Consider the following 19,452-nt stretch of genomic DNA (forward strand, 5'->3'; position numbering starts at 1 on the left):
CCTGAGGTGGCTAAATTAAAGATACTCTATCTCACTGATGACTTTATTATGTGACTTTTATATGAGAGGCTGTAAACAAAATATCCATTCCCTACCTGCAAAACTCTGATTTCCACATCTGATTCAATGATCAGATATCCAAATATTTCAGGGTCTTCAGGCATCCATTGTTTCATCATTTAATGTGAGCTATACTCCTGATATTTGATCCATAGTACCAGATACTTACACTAAAAATCTGAAGGCTCTAGCTCAAATGTTTTTTTAGATAATGGAATTTTAAAGTGTTCCTTCCATTGACTGTAGAAAACATGGACGACGCGACCCCGCCTCCTACCATTGTGCAAAAATGAAGCCAAAATACCCCGCTTGTGGAGGCTGCCATCTTGCAAATTTGGAGCCAGAGTCTGCACAGTAGTGACTTGAGGTGGAGCGACTGTGTAACGCTCCCGCCCACACACCCACTGGACGTGACCGCAAACACGCCCCCCTACACTTTTTACGTAGCCCGACTGCTCGAGTTTTTTTGCTGGTTTACCGCGACTGACGACTCGTTTAATTAAGGTAAATACAACCATGTCACTGTTATAAAAAAGACACACGGTTTATCATCTTATAGTTCTAAAATCACTCTGTTGTTAATTCGTTAGTTAGATTAGCCGCTAGCATACGCACTGTGTTGGAGGCTTGTTGCTAGCTAGTTAGCGATGCTACACACCTGCTACTCTTAATAGTCTTCAACACTTGTGTTTTGTTTTTTTTTATCCATTTTTAGACAGCGATGAGATCAGCTGCACACTCTACAGAGGCCCAGAGTTACTATCAAAAATATAATGCTGTCCTTTGAGATTTTAACATAAGACTGTGAGTGTAATGGATCTAAAACTGTTTAAATCTTCAGAGCCCTCTACAGCCTGGTAACATGGAGACTTTAAAAACAGCAGCAGAAGGTTTCAGTAGTGTAGTCTAATTGAATAATAGTCCATATTATATCAACAGCTACATTCACCCTGGAGAGAAACTAGTGAGGGAGACCATCAGGACCAAGCTGGGTTTCCTGGGTCCAGAGGTTTGGAGAAACTTCTTCCCTTTCTTTCATCACAGCTGTGCTGTGCCATAAGTTCTGTTGACCCGCTGTAAGAGGCATCATTTAAGAAACACCAGGAAGACTGAAGCTCATGTCATTGATCAAGCAGGACTCATGATCTTCACCAGCAGCTCCCTCACAGGGAAATCTTCAGCACTCCTCTGTAGGCCAGCCCCAGGAGATGGATAAACCCAGCATTTCATGAACACTGTGATGAGACCTTGGCTTTGTGTAATGTTTTCTACAGTCAATGGTTCCTTCTTTTGGGAAAACTAATGCAACAGGGACCTGAAATTGTGGACAATTATTAGAAGAAGTGTGTCTTTTCCCACTTAAAACCTGAAATGGTCAGGTGGGAGGTATTTGATGAATATAGGAAAAGCATCATTTTCTACTTCATTTATCTGAGATATTTCCTATTACAACAAAACAAGCAGGGCAGAAAGTTGGATAAAAGTTGAATAAAAAGAAAAGTACAATACGATTTTGCATAACAAAGGAAGAGTTAATTGTGTATCTTCCCGATAATCCATAAAATTACAACCACTGCAAAAGTGAAACATCTGATTTAAGAAAAAAAAAAAGAGAGAGAGAGAGAGAGGGAGTTTCAGGATATGAGAAGAGGTCAAAACGGGGCCAAAAAGAGACGATAACGCAGGTGGTGGCGGAGTGGAGTCAATGCTGTGTCATGTCAGTGCAAACGTGCCCTTGTGGTAAACAGAGCGAAGAACGCTACTCCTGTCCCTCTCGATAACAGCAAAAAGCCATTCGCAGAAGCGCTCTGGGTGGAGCTATTCTTAGCGGGAGCCCGGAGAGACCGGCCGGCTACTCTGTCCGAGAGCCGTGACGTCAGACGCGTAGGATCGGATTTTGCTCCACAATGTAACCGTGAGGTAATTTCAGGGTAATGACTGTGCACGGTTCATTTGTCTCTCTGAATAAATGTGCAGCAGCAGTGTGGCATTTGTGGAGGGGAGAGAGCACGGTGCAGTGAAAGGTGAGAGCAGGGTTTTGCTTTGAGGTGAGGAACAAATGGGAGGAGGGTCAAAGATGGAGGCTGTTGTGGAGCTATCTGAGGAAACGAGAGTCTGTGTGTGTGTGTCTGAGTGATGCGTCTCTCCATCTGCCATTATCTTCCCGCAGAACTAATTACAAGGTGATGGACAGCAGACTAATCACCAGGGCCACTCGTGGCTTTAAATTAGCTGAACCGTGGAGTCGTGCCTGGAGTGATGGAGAGGGACAGGAGAGGAGAGGGACGTGGGTCCAGAGGGAAAATGAAGCAACAGCAAGAAGGAAAGGAAAGCATCTTCACAGGAGAGCAGAATTTAACAAAATGTATTGACAAAAGAGGAAAAAGGGACTTTCACACCCTCCTCTTGTCCTCTGTACCTCTCACACAGGATCATCGTTTTCCCTGGGCTGCTTCTGGATTTTGTTTCGTCTGTGCCGTCTCCATCTCTGTCCTCCCTCGCCCCTCCGTCTCCCTTTTATCTTATTTCATCTGCATGTCTTTTGTCTCCCTTTCTCTCTCTGTTTTTTCCTTTTATTCCTCCCAGGCTTCGACGCTCTGTCTGCTAAATGAAAGCGCGTCTCTGTGCAGGCGCTGTTTTTTTTCTGACAAGATGCTTCAGGCAAACCAGCGGGGTTCCTGAGCATGTGTTAACCACTCCCACTCACCACACCTCTGATTCCACATTCAAGTGACAGAAACGCACTCGCACGGTCGCATCAAGACACACGCACACGCTTTCACACTCTCGCACTTGACAGCTGCCTTGCACCTGTTGCTCTTTAGAAATTCAAATCAAGCACAATTTTTTTTTTCCCGCCACCCAATTTTTAAATTTTTTCTTTTTTGTCTATTTCTGTCACTTTAATATCTAAAAGATTTCTTGAGAAGGAAAAAGATATTATACTCACAACACTGAAGCAGCCATGGCTCCTTCTTTTGTCCTTGTCCTCGCGTGGTCTCTCATTAAGACCTATTTGTCTGGCTTCTTTGTACCACTGATATTCATTTTTATCTGGTCTCAAATGTCCAGAGAGGATTATAGAGGTCAAAGTTCAGCCGTAAGCCGTGCAGTATCCTCCTTATTGACATTTGTGCATATTCTAATCATCTCAAAGGAGATGGACTACACCAGCAGAGGACTACACCTGTCAGCTAAGACAAAGGAACTAGACAAAATTGGACATTTGATTAAGATTGGGAAACATTTCCTGGTCTAATTCAGTTGGTCGAGTGAGAATTTGGAGTCAATGAGCCCAAGAACTCCAGGAAAAAACAGGAAATTATAACAGAAACTGTGAGTGCAAAATCATTCGCTGTGGACAAACGGGTTCAGAAGCATTTCAGTGATATTTGCTCTACTGGAGGGATGTACTCTAATTAAAGTTGTTTGAATGATGGAAGGGGAGAAACTGGTTCAAAATCTCTCACAGATCTTCAGATGGGTTGAGATCTGTTGACTGCAAAGGTCACAGCATCATTGTCATCAAACCCTTTTGCCCTTAACCCTCTCAGAAGAGGCCGCTCCCATCAGGGTAGAAATGTCTCATCACAGCGTAAATGCAATCACTCAGAGCAGTTTTGACTGATCGAGCCATTAGGCCCATTTTCCTGTCAGAGTCAAGGCTTTGGGTTTTTCCTCTAACTTGTCACCTACCTGATATCGCCGGACTTTCCTGTTGATCCCAGGTTTTTAAGTGGAGCATCGGGTATTTCAGTTTTTGTACTACTCCTACCTACATCACCTGCCTGAGCACATCGGCCTTTCAGTCATGCAGAAAAATCCAGTCTGAAGACATATTCTGGGCTGGTCTTATGAAGAGGTAAAACTGTTATTCACTTCACTACCTGTTTCATGTATTTGTGGGAAGTGCTGTGTAATCGCCGCGTAGGCTATTGCACCCTTTTAGAGATGGGGACACCTTGGCTCCAGTGATATCACTCGGCCGTGTTTATCGGGCTTCATGTCTGTCTGTGCCTCTGCCCAGCCTTCTCCAATGATCCCGTCATTATCGCACCCTTAATGCATCTCACCACACTCTACATTTCCTTTGGCATGCTATCCATCTGTCTAATGGGCCAGTAGGGTGCGGCCGGCCAGTCATCACTTATGCACGCTGCTTTTGTGTGTCTGTGTGTATTTGTACAGTCATGTATCTTTCTCTTGACCTGTGTCATTTGAAATTTTGTGCTGATGAGTCTGTTTTTGTGTTGGCTGTGTCTTCAAGTTTAAATCACCCTCCTGTTAACACCCACTTCTGCACTCTCTTCATTGTGTGCTTGTGCCATTTGTAAATGCTCCATGCACTGGAAGTGTGTAGATTGTGTATCTGAGGGTGTCAGTGCCTGTGAACTCTAACTGCGTCGCCCATTAAGCCATTATGGATTGTAACTGAATCCCCCTGAAAGCTCAGCTCATGCCCACAGCTGCAGGGCAGTGATGGATGGATGGTGGAGGGATGAGAGTAGTCTTGCTGTAGCCGAACAGTTGTAAAAACAAACAGAGGGGTGGAGCATCTGGAAAGGTGTGCAGGAGAGGTGGAGGGCGTCTAAGGTGACCGTCACCGTAACAAGCTGAGCTGACTTATGATCAGCGGCTTCGACCTCACTGCCTTGCTCTAAGCTGAGTCATGAGTCTTAGTGAGAAGAAGAGGGTTGTTCTTCTGTTTTTCTTCTTATTAAGGTGTGTGTAAACGCGAGTGTGTCTAATTATGGATAATTATTACAGTTTATCTCATTTATATGGCGGCTTTTATTCAGGAAATACAACTCAAGCAGCTGGCTGACAGCTGGAAAACTGCAAAACCCACCCAGGATCCACATGTGCCACCAGGTTGTCTGAGGGTGGGTTTTGTTTTTACACCTATAGTTTGTTTATGCTGGTCCAAATGAGTTTGCTAATGAGTTTGTAAGCTTGTAGATCCGTGTTGACCAAAATGCATCACTATAAGCCCCATTAGAGTATTCAGTCCACTTATTGGCCAGATGTGTTTGGGGCAGGACCAACAGTAAAAACAGGAAGATGAGCTATTGGAGATTTTCCATTCATTTCATGGCTAGTTGCTAGCCCGTACAGACATTTGCACATCTACTGTATGCAAGAATGAAACGCATATGTGCCTAGGGGAAAGTGTTCATCTCAAACTTGCAACGTACACATGGTAGTCGGGTCAAATCGACATAAGATCACATTCACGCTGTAAAAGAACCCCATCCTCAAAAAAAGTCTTAGTGCCGGTGGGACTAAAAAAACGATTCCTGAATTTTCAGCTCAGTAAAATATTTATATGTGGCATTAATATGAACCCTTGTCTATCATCACCATTCATTTCTAATGTGCAAGATTTTGACACTCTTCCAGCTGGAGTATCTTCAGGTTTCTGCAGCAGCTGTGCATAACAAAGCTTGAATTCTTGTAAAAAATGCCAGGATACATGTGTGATACGTGAGCTCATCAACGCAGCATGGTGGCTCACTGGTTAGCACTGTTGCCTCACAGTAAGAGGCTCCTGAGCTCTGCCCTGTGGTGGTTGCATGTTCTCCCCATTGCTTGCCTAAGTGTTCCCATCGCTGAAAGACAAGCTAGGTTAATGTGCTTGTGTGGGTCCAAGGGTTTCACTTCCTGGTTACATGAAAGCAAATAAAATTGGCAAATGGTGGTCATGAGGTGAAAGAAAGGTGTCTGTCTTGAAAATGTGATGTGATGTGTTGTGGTGCATGAAATGAGGACTTAAATGTAGGAAGGGGAATCACACAGAAGAGGGTGGGAGGGGGTCAAGCTGAATCATTCAAAAGGCAAACTGCAACCAAAGAAAGCACAGAACCAAAGAAATAAAAACAAAATACTATTTATTGGTTAATCAGGAGAGAGGGAAAAAATAGATACAGGAGAGTGTAATGATGTAGTTGGAGACAGTGACACAGGAAAGAAAGACAAAGACAGAACAAAAATAAGCATAAGCGAATAAAAGATTTAACAGAAGAGGAGACTAATAACTCTACAAATGCGAACATAAACAAAAGTATAACAAGAACTAAAGGCTCATAATAGTTTGTAATAAACAAAAACCTAAACTACAAAACAATGAACTAAACAGAGAACCAGGATTAAATCAGGGGCATAATGTCCAGAAAATGGACCCACACAATGTGCATGTTGCTCCAGATGTAATTGTAATGAGTTTCATGCAAAAATGAGAACCACCAGGGAAAAAATCCCTTTAACAGAGGTTGTAACTGTAAAGTAAATTATCATAAAGCTGGAACGTAAGAAAGAAATGAAGGACTTGGTGAATAAAAATGTTATTTCACGGAACGAAGATATCGATCAGAATCCAAAACTTGCCAAAAGAAAAAAAAGTTGAACAAACTCTCTGACAAAGACGGGGTTTCGGACGATGCACGGACACACTGACACACTGAGGGTAATCAAGGGAATCGAAAACAGATGGGGAACAAGAAAGCTGAAACTAATCATGACAAGTGATACAAAGGACGTAAAATGAAATACAACCTTCAGGAGACCTTTATTACTGTCAAAATAAAACAGGAAGTAACTGCACAAGAAATGATTAACACTGATGAAGACAAGATTAAACAAGATGGTGTAAGGGAGGTAAGCATAAGTGTATAGGAATTTCTTTCACTCATGTGTAGTCATAATGCCTTGGTGGATTTTAACATGTCTGACACTCATACTTAAGACAAATGGTAGGGGGTGTAGTAAGGATGTTGGGGAAAACAGGAACTCCAGAGGACCAGTCTTTTGTCTCTTCAAGGACTCTGGGAAGTAGCAAGGGAGTGTGAACCTTAAGGTGTGAAATAGCTGTGTACTGCCTTTGTTCCTGGAGAAGGTATTATGCTAGGCTCAGTGAGACTCTGCTGACCGTCTGTCCCGCGGTCATGCAGGGACTTCATCAAGCTTGGTTGTACGTTGTCTTTGTGTGCTTTGATTAAAGAATGTTAGCTACCGCTCACCGCTCGTCTGCAGGCTTTATTTAAATGGAAAACTTCCACAACAATAAGCTAAACCCAAATAAAAATCCCAACACAATTACTGAACAAACACAAAATTTGATAAAGAAAGATTAAACTAAAACTGTGTGTTATAGTTTGCTCCATTAAAAATATCTCATTTTAAAGGAAGCTCTAGTGTATCCTCTATTAAATTCCTTAACCTCCTAAGACCCAAACTCGTTCATTGCATGCATTTTAATTTCTCTTTGCTATTTGGGCTGATGACGATGTATAAAAACAAAGAATTATCAGATTTTTTTAACCTAATTTTTGTTTCTGAGAAAAATCAGATCCCCCTATGAGGACATTCGCTTTAAATTTTCATAGAACAGTGGCAGTGTAATGTCTTTGTAAGTGGATATCAGGCCCTTGTAGGGCAAAATTTAGTAGTTTGGTCTAGACAACCCAAAATGTGATGTCCACATATGTGGACGGCAGGTCCTGGGAGATTAATATTTCAAGTGTTCTTACGACAAGTTAGAACATCTGCTATTTGCTGTGTTGAAGAAAGAAAGAATATACTTGGATTGATTTTAAACATCTGAATGACAAGGATCTGTGTGTTACACTGGACCTGGGGTTGTGACTACATGTGAAGGTAATCATGGTCAGTGAGCCTGCACTACCATTTTTCATACAGAAATACATTTTCCTGTTCTCCAAAAGTTGATTCTGTTCATCTGGATGTAACGTTTTCAGTGGGAGAAACGTTTCGTCACTCATCCAAGTGACTTCTTCAGTCTTCAGACAGTCTGAAGACTCAAGAAAGTCACTTGGATGCAGCCACCATGCTGCATCCAAGTGACTTTCTTGAGCCTTGATTAAATAAAACTCCAAATAACAGGATGCCATTGGACAGGGATAAAAGGAAGCAAAATGCTTGGATGTCATTTAAGTTTGAACTACTTGTAGTAGCAGTTGATGAACCTATTCGAATTGCTATTTTTCTTTTCAGTTTTTGCGTTGGGGTTAAAATGGATTTCCTTTAAGGTTAGATAAGCCTGCAAAGCACCTACCAGACACGTGCAAATTCAACCACTAAATACCAAAAACAAATCGATTGTTATTGAATTTGTTCGTCCCTGATATCCACAATGAATTATTTAGTGTTTTGCAATTTGTGTTGGTGATGGGTGGTGTGTGTGTGTGTGTGTGTGTGTGTGTGTGTGTGTGTGTGTGTGTGTGTGTGTGTGTGTGTGTGTGTGTGTGTGTGTGTGTGTGTGTAAATGACAGATTTCCATTAGTGCTGCACATTTCACAAAACCCTCAGACCCTGAATGTCTCTCAAGCGGCTTCAGCTTTTTGTCTCACACACAAATAGTAGTTTAAGGGCCACTGGCTGCTTTTAACACGCTCCCCCTCCTAATCCTCGCCCTATTGCTCCCATAGGCCTCACCTTTCCTACTCATGCATCATCTCTTCCTCCCCTCTCTCTCCATCACTTACTCCTGACTCACCCTGCCTCCCGGCTAACAGTCCATGACTCATGTTATTCACAGAGCTGTCTGCGTGTCAAGGGCTCGGAGGAAAGGGGCAGGATGGGGAGGTTAAAAAGGAGCTGGATCAGGGAGGGAGTGCTGAGGCAGATATGACTGTGGAAGGACAACGAGAGACAGAAGGAAATCACTTTTGATCTATCATCAGATAGATTAAGACACTGGCAGAGAGGGAAGGAGTGATGGGGTGGGGGGGGAGGGAGGAAGTGAAACCGTGAGTGGTTGTGACCACCAGAGGAATTGTTTGAGTGATCAGATATCTGAGCAATCAGCAGGCATTTAAAAGCTTTGGTGGACTAAAAGCTGTGTGTGTATATGTGTGTGATTTTTGTCCGTGTGTCTTTGCTAATGATGTTATTCTGATCTCAGAGCTGCAGAGAATTGCTGTTGCAATCTGTGGGATAGATTACTATAGTCTCAAGCGTTCCACTTTACTGCTGTTTTCAGCTTGCTGACTTTAATGCACTCACTTTCTGCCCTTCGTTTGTTTTCCTGCAGCCCTCAAGATTTAGAAACCACCTAAAAAGTTAAAGGAACAAGTCAAAAGCTTCCTCGTAGCGATGTTCTTGTATTTTGCATGTCGAGCTCAGCGATGCTGCTCTCCTGCCCCAGGGCTCAAACTGCTTGGACGACTTTTTGTGTCTTCTCTACACTGTGAGACATTAGAACCGGCTATTTATAGTTCACCCCGAGGAAGCAGTGTGCAGGATAAATTTCATTGTGGCTCTATTAAAAGGAACAGAGTTAGATGTCAGCAAAATCTCCCCGTCTTTCTTTTTCACTCGGGGGACACACATGTGGTTTAATCTTCTCTAAACGAGACAAAATGTGTTTGGTTGGACAAACTAAGGCAGAAAATGTATATGAACCACTAACTAGTTCCTGTCTTCCTCCCCACAGCTTGTCTGTTGCAGTCCGAGCTGGTAAACTATGAGAGAGTGAAGGAGTACTGTCTGAAGGTCCTGAGCCACCAGAGAGACCACTTCAAGGCCATGTACCGAGCCGGCATCGCCTTCTATCACCTGGGTGATTACGAATGTGCCCTACGCTACCTGCGTGACGCCAAAAACCGCGAACCCACAGGTGAGAATGACCCAGTGTATTTATACATTTACAAAGCAGCCTTGAGGTACAAGATCTTCTTTGATGGTGAACCAATGTGCTCACCTGTAGCTCCATATTTAAATTTATGTACTCTGACCTTAGTGCAGCCTATCACGTCATCCAGTTGTCTCATGATCTGAAACTTGAGGCATGTTTAATATGAGCATCAACATTTATGACAGGAAAAAATCAAAAAGCATAATTGGTACATTTCTCCTGCTATATTTTATTTGTTATGTGACAAACTGAGTGATAACTGAAGCCTTTTGTCCCGAGAGTGCTGAGCAGAAACTAAGAAGATGCTCTCTGTATTTCTACAACCTGTATTACTGTACAGACTTCCTGTTTTGCATGTTTGCTTTGACTATGCACATTTCCAAAAAGGTCAAAAGCACAGCTACACTTGTAATAATTAAAACTGCTCCATATTTTACATCAGTATGCTTTCATGATAAATTACACTGCAGACGACCAGTATTAAATTACTTTAGTGGAAATGAATTAAGTAAAGTACATAAGTGATGTGTGTAAGCAGCACATTGTGTTTTATAGTCTGTTTATTTGAAAGGCAAGACTGGCAGATTTGTTTTATGAATACATTTTATGTTTAATGTTTAGGATCCAGATGCAAAAGAAATTGAAGGAAGCCACAGGAAACCAGTCTAAACAGCAAAGACACGTGCGCAGATGTTCACAGGCTTTGTCCACACGTACATATTTCATTTTGAAAAATATCGTTCTTCACATGAATAGATGAAGTCTCACACCTTTGACATTAAAAGAAATCTTTTTCTTTGTCCACATTAGAAAATCTTCCACTCCCCTGACTCTATAGGTTTTCCAGAAATACTCATGTACATGTGGACAGCACAGCAAACCCAAATGGAGACTTACAGCTTTTTTTTTAGGCTGCTGATGATGGTAGTGTTCAAAATAACAAGGACCATGAAAAGGAGACTCAAACTAAATCCACAGTACTTCAGAAGGAGGATGGAAACACAAGAGACCACTATCAAAATAAAACAGGGGGGGGGGGGGAAGCTACAAACCAAAACTAGCATGTGTTATGATGATGATAAAAGCCAACACAAGACTCTGATCTTCAGATACCAGAAAACATATTAACCAAGAATAAAAACCCAAAAAATGTAACCAAGAAGAATTAAGTAAATATGCCGTCTCAGTAAAATGCTAAAGGGGCCACTTTCTTGACTAAATCGTAGTATGAGAAGCACATGCAACAGAGGCAACATGCTTGGCAGCAAATGCAGCTCCTTTTTTTAATATCAAAGAGTGAGTATGCACATGCAGGTGTGCACCTCTGTGTTCATTACGTGCCAGCTGTAGGGCACATGGCATTAGGAGCTCTAGTAGATTTTTGTATGAATTTTTGCTGTGGATACATTTGGAAGGATATTTTTCTAAAATAGGAGGAAATAGATTGTTTTCACTTTGGGAAACAACCTTTTTAATGCCTTTGCTCAATCGATATATTCCAGGAACACGAAAGTTTTCAATTCACCTTATAAATCTGGGATTACCAGTAATTTGAGAACTCTGACCTAAAATGATAATCATGACCAAGTTTGAGCCAAATGTCTCATATGACAAAATGACAAAAGGTTGAAGGTCAAATCTGGATAAACTTGAATTGTTTGGAGAACTTTATCCAATCGGAAAGTGTCAAAAGGTGAGAGGTCAGGGTTCTTTCTCGTCATCGATGAGCAGTTACAGCTAACTAAAGTAAAAGCCTGTGGCTCTTTTCTCTACATTGTTTACCTTTCTGCTGTAGCACGTCTTTTAAAGGGGCAACCGACTGCTCTGCTGCCAATGCTCAGATCATCCACCGATGACCCATTCATTTTCTCTCTGCAGACACCAACGTGCTCCGATACATCCAGCTGACAGAGATGAAGATGAGCAAGAGTGGACAACGGGAACGAGACAGCGGCAAGGAGACCCAGGGCTAACCTTTCACCTTTCCCCCCTCCTGAACCCTCTGACCTTTCATCCTACAAGTTGTACCTCCCACTCTCCACTTTCTCTTCCTCCCCTGTTGACTCCTCCTGACGGCAACCCTGACAGAAGAGACGCAATCGCCTGCCTGTTACAGACAAACACATATCAAGCGCTGTCTGCGACCCACCCTCTTCCTTCTTCCTCTCCCTCTTCTTCTCCCTCTTTCTCCCTCAGGTGCTGTGGTTCCTCTCCCTCGACGCAGTCAGCAAGGAAACTTTAAAAAAAAAAGAAGAAAAATCATGAAAATACATGGAAGAAGCTGTAATATATACTCATACAAACCCATCATTGTGGTGGAGTCAAAACGAAGCTTCAGCCCATACACATGACAGACAGACATCTGTGTGATTCAGCAGATGTTTAAAAAACATGGAAAGCATTTTGTTTCTGCTCTCTCGCGCTCTCTTTTTCTCTCCGTTTTATTCTGAACTCTCGAGGAGAATTTGGGGGATCTCGGGAAGCTCGACCACACCGGGAGGAGGGGCAGGGATGCGTGTGGAAGTGTGTGAAACAGGTTTGGAGAATAAAAATGGGTGCGGTGAGGAGGTGTATATGTGTATGAGACACATGCCAAGACCACATCCCAATTTGATTGTACATCCTAACCCACCAGGTCTCACTCAGGCCACTTACCCAGACTATGAGATGGACTAATATAACAAGTAGAAAAAAAAAGCCTGCCTCCGTGCTTAATCTATCACTTTTCTGTCTGGATTTTTCTTTCCTAGATCCCATCTATCTCAGTTTCTTGACTGTTTTTTGAATTTAAGGGCTAATTCAAGTGTTTATAACCCCGTATTAGGCTTTTTTTTAATTTGCTGTCATACTCAGTAGTGAACAATCGGTGGTTAATAGCATCTGTGTGTGCAGCAAAGAGCCTAAATTCTCCAAGCGGTTCATTCCGTTGCCTGATGTACTTTCGTGCAAACTGGTGTGTCTTGAATCTGTTGAATCTCCTGGGTCGTGTGTCGTGTTACTGTTGTTGAGACTGTCGAAGCCCCTCCCTCGCTCCTTCTCATCAATTCCACCATCCTCTGTTCTCCTGTTAATGATGTCACAACGGAAAATAGCCAGTGAGATCTGACTTCCATCAGCTGCCGCTGGCTAGATGGAGATCCGCGAGAAATTTTTTCAGAGAGAGAGAGAGAGAGAGAGACACTTTTATCCTTTTATCACTAATGCTGAGGCTTCCCAGACATCCATAAACCACCACGGAGACTCTGGGCAGCGTTAGTGCAGGGAAAACGCACACACACACACACACACATACACACATCTGGCCTGATGGTGCAGACTGCCGTCTTGGAGCACTTCACCTAGAGTGAGTCATTTGAGATTTCTCCTGCTTACAGTTTACTGTATGTTGATAGATTAAAACACCTGTGCCGGGCAGATAACACACAACATTAGCATTGCAGACGATCTGGTTTGTGGATATCCATTACAAGCTGTCAAACTTATCTTGTGACGTGTGAAGCTGAATCATTGATATGTGGCTTTTTATAATAGCTTTACCACAGGCTTAAATCTGCCTACTCTGTTCTGCAGAAGGCTGGATTGATCATTTGTGAGAGCATGACCTAAAATATCCCGTGAAAACCCAGTTTCCTCCTTATCATGTGCAAGCCCACCTCCTGCATGTAACATGCGGCTCCAGAGCGTTGCTTCAGATGTTTTGGGATTGGGATTATATCTGCTCTATTGCTTTCTGTCATGGCATGCTGCCACTCAACGGTTTGCTTATACCTCTGTTTTATCCATTCTGCCCTTTATAAACACAGAAGGTGGCGACAGACTGTGATCACAGCAGTAGAATAGGTATGAAATACTTCTTAAAAATTAAGGTCACCTTCCGCCTCGACTAAAACAACTGATTAGTCCACTGCTTAAGAGGCTGAGGAGGAAATCAAGTCAAATAACGGCATTGGGTGAGGTTCCCCCCCCACCCCCTTCCCCGTTTATTTCATTGACCTGCTATGAGGTAAATAGGGACCTAAGTGTGTCAATGGGACTCTGGAGAGACGGCACCACGCGCTGGAGAGACCGGCATGAAACCGAGAGGCTCTGGTGGAGGGAGAAGTAGGCCATCATCAGCCCCACTAAAGCAGCTGCATCTCTAAATTGGCAGCAAAAAGCAAGTTTTGAGCTTATTTATCATCATACACTGCACTTAGAAAAAGTGTGTGGACACCTGAGCATTAATCTGCAGCCTGAGTTTGCTCCCATTCAGCCACGAGATCATTAATGATGTTGGGCGACGACGAGGCCTGGCTCACAGCCGACGAGGCGTTGGATGAAAGCGAGGTCTCGGTCTGCGTTGTTGTGCAAGCTGTAGAATAAGAAATGTAGCAGCAGCGTGCACCAGATCCTGAAAAAGCAAATCAGACGTGCACAATATAAACCTCTCTGAGGAACGCAGGCAAAAGTGATCACATAAGCATAAACATGGCTGTGGCTCAAGAGGTAGAACAGGTCATTCACTAATTGAAAAATTAGTGGTTCAATCCCTGCCTACTCTAGTCAGCATGCCAAATCCCAGGTTGCTCTCTAGTGTGCACATCAGAGTGTGAATGTTAGATAGAAAGCACATAGACACAAAGATGAGCGGATGAATCCAAGTATTGATACCAGTGCTGTTATTGGTATAGGATCAATACTTTGTTTCTCTCCTTTTCAGTAAATAGCCTAACAAATTGTGTTAAAATAATTATTTTTTGGGAGATTAAAACATACACCTTAAACGTGCACTATAAAAAATGTCTGAACCTTTTCGTGCTGACTATCACATCTTTTTTATTTACAGCCTGAAGCACATTTAAACAACAGAAGTTGAACCAAAGTGCTTTAGAGACAACCACATTTACATTCCAGCTCTCCAACAAACACAGTTTCAAAATACCTGAAAGGCTGAAAGGTGATTTAGTGGTCATTAAAATGTGTTTGGAATTTGCAAATTGACAATGATCCATCTCATAAATCACAACACACCGCTTTAGCCCAAATAAGCTGCCTTTATAGGCTAAAACTATCGATATCAGTATTGGTATCTGCAATACTGGCCCTGTATTTACTTGGTATCGGATCGATACCAGAATTTGCAGCAGAGCACAGCACTACTTCGACATAGGTGCAGGATTTATGTCATAATTATACAAAAATATAAACATTTACATGCAAGGCTGTCCACATATTTTTGTCCACATGTTGTGGGAAATTGTCTGATTAAGTTTAAGGTTCTGTTTAAGTCTCCATCTATGAATTAGTGCCACGATCAGCAATGCTGCTGCAAAGCCTGAGTGAAACATTTGATTTGTATTGGTGTTGTGCAGCTCTGGGGTTAATTAGGATGAAAACACTGAATGCAGAAGCTTTCCTTGCTCCTCCTTTATGTTCTCTCTTGGAGATAAATCACCACAACAAGAAAGGAACGGCACCTGCAAGCGCCATCTCCATAACTACCTTGGCCGAGTCCCCTCACCCAGGTGTCCCCTCGAGGATCGGTCTCTTCCCGCGGTCCGCTCTCCACGGCACCAGCCCCCCCTCCCCCTTCCATCTTGTTTTTGTCTTGCAGTGCTAAGTCATTCTTGCTCAACTTGTACTACTGTACTACGACCGTCTAGGGATTCCTAGCTGCACATAAAACAGGATTGTTTCTAGCTGATTGGTTTCCTTGATTAATGACCAAGCTGACTCGGAGGCTGTTATCGTAAGCATAACCTGACAACATGCTGTCTGTGCAAATGGAGACGGAGACGCCGGATCTCTGTGTCTGTGTAGCTTTGAAAACAAACAAAAAGCACAACAAAAAAGAGAGACGGGAAAGTTTAAAAAAAAAATACTGGCTGTGTTACTTTATTTTGGCTATTTTTACTTTGATGTCATTTAAGGTAAATGTTTGTCAAATGTCAAAGTAGTTTTTGTGAATATATGATACAAATGTACAAAAAAAACAGAAAAATGGAAAGTTTTATGGTTGTGAAAAGCTTTACTTCACTAAATTACTTTATCAGCGGAAAAGAAAAGCAAGAGATAGAAAAGAGCATTTAACTACAGCTCCTTCACAGAGCTGCTTTGTGACTGTGTCTGTATTTGTTGGTATTTCTGTTGATGTCCTTCAAGTCGAGGGATACAGATACTATTCTGTTTCTGAACAGCGAGACAAGCAGTAAACACAGGCGTGGATGACACTCTGAGGAACTTGGACCAGAGCTGCTTCTCAAAGCTGCAGGCCTCCATCCTACCTGAAGGGACACAAAGCTGGGGTGTCCAGGCTAAAACTGTGTTTTTGTCTCTCCTCGCTGCCAAGAGGCCTTTCTCTTTTTCCCCTTTCAACTTTCAGACATCCAACAGGCCTCCATCACTGGTTTTACTGAACTGCTAGCCTGGGAATGCACTATTGATTGGTAAATGAAGATTATGAATAAAGTTTCAAACAAAGAGGAATGTTGCTGTTGTGTGGTCATGACTTCATCTAATTTCAGATAAAACTACACAGGTAGGAATCTGGAAAGGTAATAATTTGTAAATGAAATGTAGCCATGTGTAGTAACATGTGGACGCAGAAGACAAACAGACCGTGAAGCTGAGCTGAAGAGAAGTTCATGACAAATAAGGTCTAGTAAGGTTGAAGAAAAGCATTTAAAAGTATAAAGAAGATCAGAAGGAGATGCTTTGTGCCTTTCTGGAGCTAAAGAAAAACATGATAGTGTGCCAAGAGAGTAATAGAGGCAGTCAGACATGGAAGAGACATATATTAGGGTGGCGTAGGACATGTATGAGGACAACAAGACAGTGGTGAGGTGTGCGGTAGGAGTGACAGATGGGTTCAAGGTGGAGGTGGTTTTCCATTAGGGATCAGCTCTGAGCCCCTTCTTGTTCACAGTAGTGATGGACAGGGTGACAGATGAAGTCAGGCAGGAGTCTCCATGGACTATTATGTTTACAGATGACATTGTGATCTGGGGTGAGAGTAAGGACCAGGTGGAGGAGAGTCTGGAGAGGTGTAGGTATGCACTGGAGAAAAGAGGCGTGAAAGTCAGTAGAAGCAAAACAGAAAACATGTGAGAATGAGAGGGAGACAGGTGAAACAATGAAGCTGCAAGGAGTAGTGGTAGTAAAGGTAAATGAGTTTAAATACCTGGAGTCAATCATCCAAGCCAAAGGACAGTCTATGAAAGAGGTAATCAAGGTGATTGTGACAGAAGGATAGCAGCATGCTGGATAGGATAGAAGGACGGATGTACGTTTGAAGGTGGTGGCAGTAACAAAAAAGACAGAACTGAAGACATTAAGACTTTCAGTGAGGGTGACCAGAATGGACAGGATTAGAAATGAGTGCATCAGTGGGACAGCTCAGGTCAAACAGTGTGGAGATGAAGTAAAAGAGGCAAGGCTGACATGGTTTGGACATGTGCAGAGGAGGGATGTTGAAGATGGAGCTGCCAGCCAGGAGGAAAACTGAGAGATTTGTGGATGCAGTGAAGGAGGGTGGTGTGACAGAGGAGGATGCTGGGGATAAGGTGAGATTGGAGGCAACTGATCCACCAGAGCAGGCCCTAATGGGACCAGCTAGAAGAAGAAGAAGAAGAAGAGCCCTTATTCAAAAAAGCTGCTGAGACTCTCTGATGCCATAGTTTACTTCACCCCACACTCTGACTCACCTGCACAAATAACTTATTCTACTCACCCGACTCATGATGCAAAGAGTCATATTTACCATAAATGCTTGTTAAATCTAACATTATACATATCTCAAACTTAATTTAATCTAATGCATGAGGCCTACTTACTTTAGCCGAGGTGCTGTAATTGTAGTGTTACAGTTTGGTTAAAAATAAATAAATAAATAAGCATGGACGATTTATTTAGGCTTTCATAATTATCACAATAATTACCTTAATTAAAATTATTATGGAGTGCACCTAGGCTCTGCTTTGACCTCTGATGTGTTGAAAACACGAGGCTGTGAAGAGGCTAATATCACTCTGGCATGCTTCATTCTTGTAGAGGTCTGTCTGTGTGGCAGATGGTAAGAAGATGTGACAGAGCATGATGGAAGCAAAGAGAGAGAGGAAAATAAAGGTTACCCCGAGGGTGATGGGAAGGATGAGGAGAGGATCAAAACTGAAGACACGGACAATATTGGAGGACATAAACACTGAAGGATGAGACGGAGGGAGTAACAGAGAGGGAAACACTGAGGCAACTAAACCATGTGCACACAATTCAAGGACCAGAATTTAAACTGTACAATAAGAACTAAAACTAATGCTCAAAATTAAAATTAAAAAACATGACCTTCGAGACACTAGAGCAACAAGGAACCCTAAACAGAAACCCAAAATCAAGTATATTCTCTAAATATTCAAACCCCAAAACAAAACAAACCACTGGATCAGCCCCTCCAGTCAGACACAGGAATGCTTCACACACTACATAAGAAGTAAACTTAGCTCGATTTCTTTTAAAGCTTTGTCAACCAACACAACACATCGAGGTCCACGGGAAAATTAAGCTAATGTGACAAGGCTGGTATGTTGTGGTTATTAGATATTACTCAGTTCTCTGATATCGATAGGTTCTTTTATTAGTTTCTTTCTTTTTCTTTTTCTTTTTTTTTTTTTGGGGGGGGGGGGGGGTGCTTTTCAGTAGAGGACGGTAATATTTCTGCAGAATTTTCCACCTTTGAATCAGACTACATCATCTGAATCTTCATCTTCATTAGTGGTTTAATGTTCTGATGAAGATTCAGTTTTAAAAAAATAAAAATAATAAAGTGAGTCCTTCTGCAGATCTGACGACACACCAACTGGCAGGCAATCTGGTTAGTTGTTCACTTTGAAAGTGAACAGAAAACACACTCACACACACTCCATGCCTGCCTCTTTTTGCTCTCTGTCCTCCCCTCAACACTGTCACCACCTGACCCAACCTACTGCCCGTGAAATATGTCTGCAGGGACACGAGAAGGGGCGGACTGTGGCATAAAAAATAAGAAATATGGTGAAAATATGTGTTGAGGGGAAAAACAAAGAAGGTGGCAAACATGAGAGTCTCATCACAACAAGACAAAAGACAGATGACGTGTGTGTGTGTGTGTGTGTGTTTGTGTGTGTGTGTGTGTGTGTGAACCAGACGTGATGTTCAGCGTGTTGAACCCTCTCTGCTGTCACTTTATCGCCACTCTCTCTGCTCTTCACTTCATTTTCAGGCTCATCGTCCATTTTTTTCGTGTGCGTGTGAATGTGTGTTGTTGCTTTTAATAGCATCACCATGGAAGTGAAGAGGGGTTGCTAGGTAACTGGCTGGCGTCTGAAAGGGTGTTTGATAGGCGGTCATACTGACAGACACAGCAGGAGAGGACGTACGTGTGTGTGTGTGTGTGTGTGTGTGTAACATCTGTATGCACCGCGTTTGAACCATCTTTACATTGCAAGGTTGCGGCTCAAATCTCACATTTTGTTCACATGTTGATAATTTATTTATTACACCTGTAAGTTTTTGTTAACTGTGCTAAAATGCACGCTAACACATTCACGTGCCATCATCCAGCGCAGCTGCAGTGTCAGGAAGGAACAACGGGAGAAAAACAGCAGGCATGGGAAAGAAATGACATCATAGGGCACAGTGGTGACACCTAGAGGAGTTTGCCTGCTGCTACAGGCGCCTTTGTCTCTGCTGCTGTCAGGAGTGGAAGCTCCCACCAGTGTGAAACGTGA

General features: G+C 42.6%; 1 protein-coding gene across 1 annotated transcript in view; it reads left to right on the plus strand.

The window, feature by feature from the left end:
• Window positions 1–16,171, plus strand: part of ttc9b (tetratricopeptide repeat domain 9B) — a 36,744-nt gene extending 20,573 nt beyond the window's left edge. Inside the window, exons 2-3 of the mRNA XM_006795350.3 lie at window positions 9,512–9,694; window positions 11,591–16,171. Of these exons, the coding sequence (XP_006795413.1) occupies window positions 9,512–9,694; window positions 11,591–11,685 (278 nt within the window). The 3' untranslated portion in view covers window positions 11,686–16,171. The remainder of the gene's footprint in view (window positions 1–9,511; window positions 9,695–11,590) is intronic.
• Window positions 16,172–19,452: the final 3,281 nt, after the last annotated feature.

Source organism: Neolamprologus brichardi, chromosome 14, assembly GCF_056152115.1.
Source record: "Neolamprologus brichardi isolate AB-2024 chromosome 14, ASM5615211v1, whole genome shotgun sequence".
NCBI classification, from domain to species: Eukaryota; Metazoa; Chordata; class Actinopteri; order Cichliformes; family Cichlidae; genus Neolamprologus; species Neolamprologus brichardi.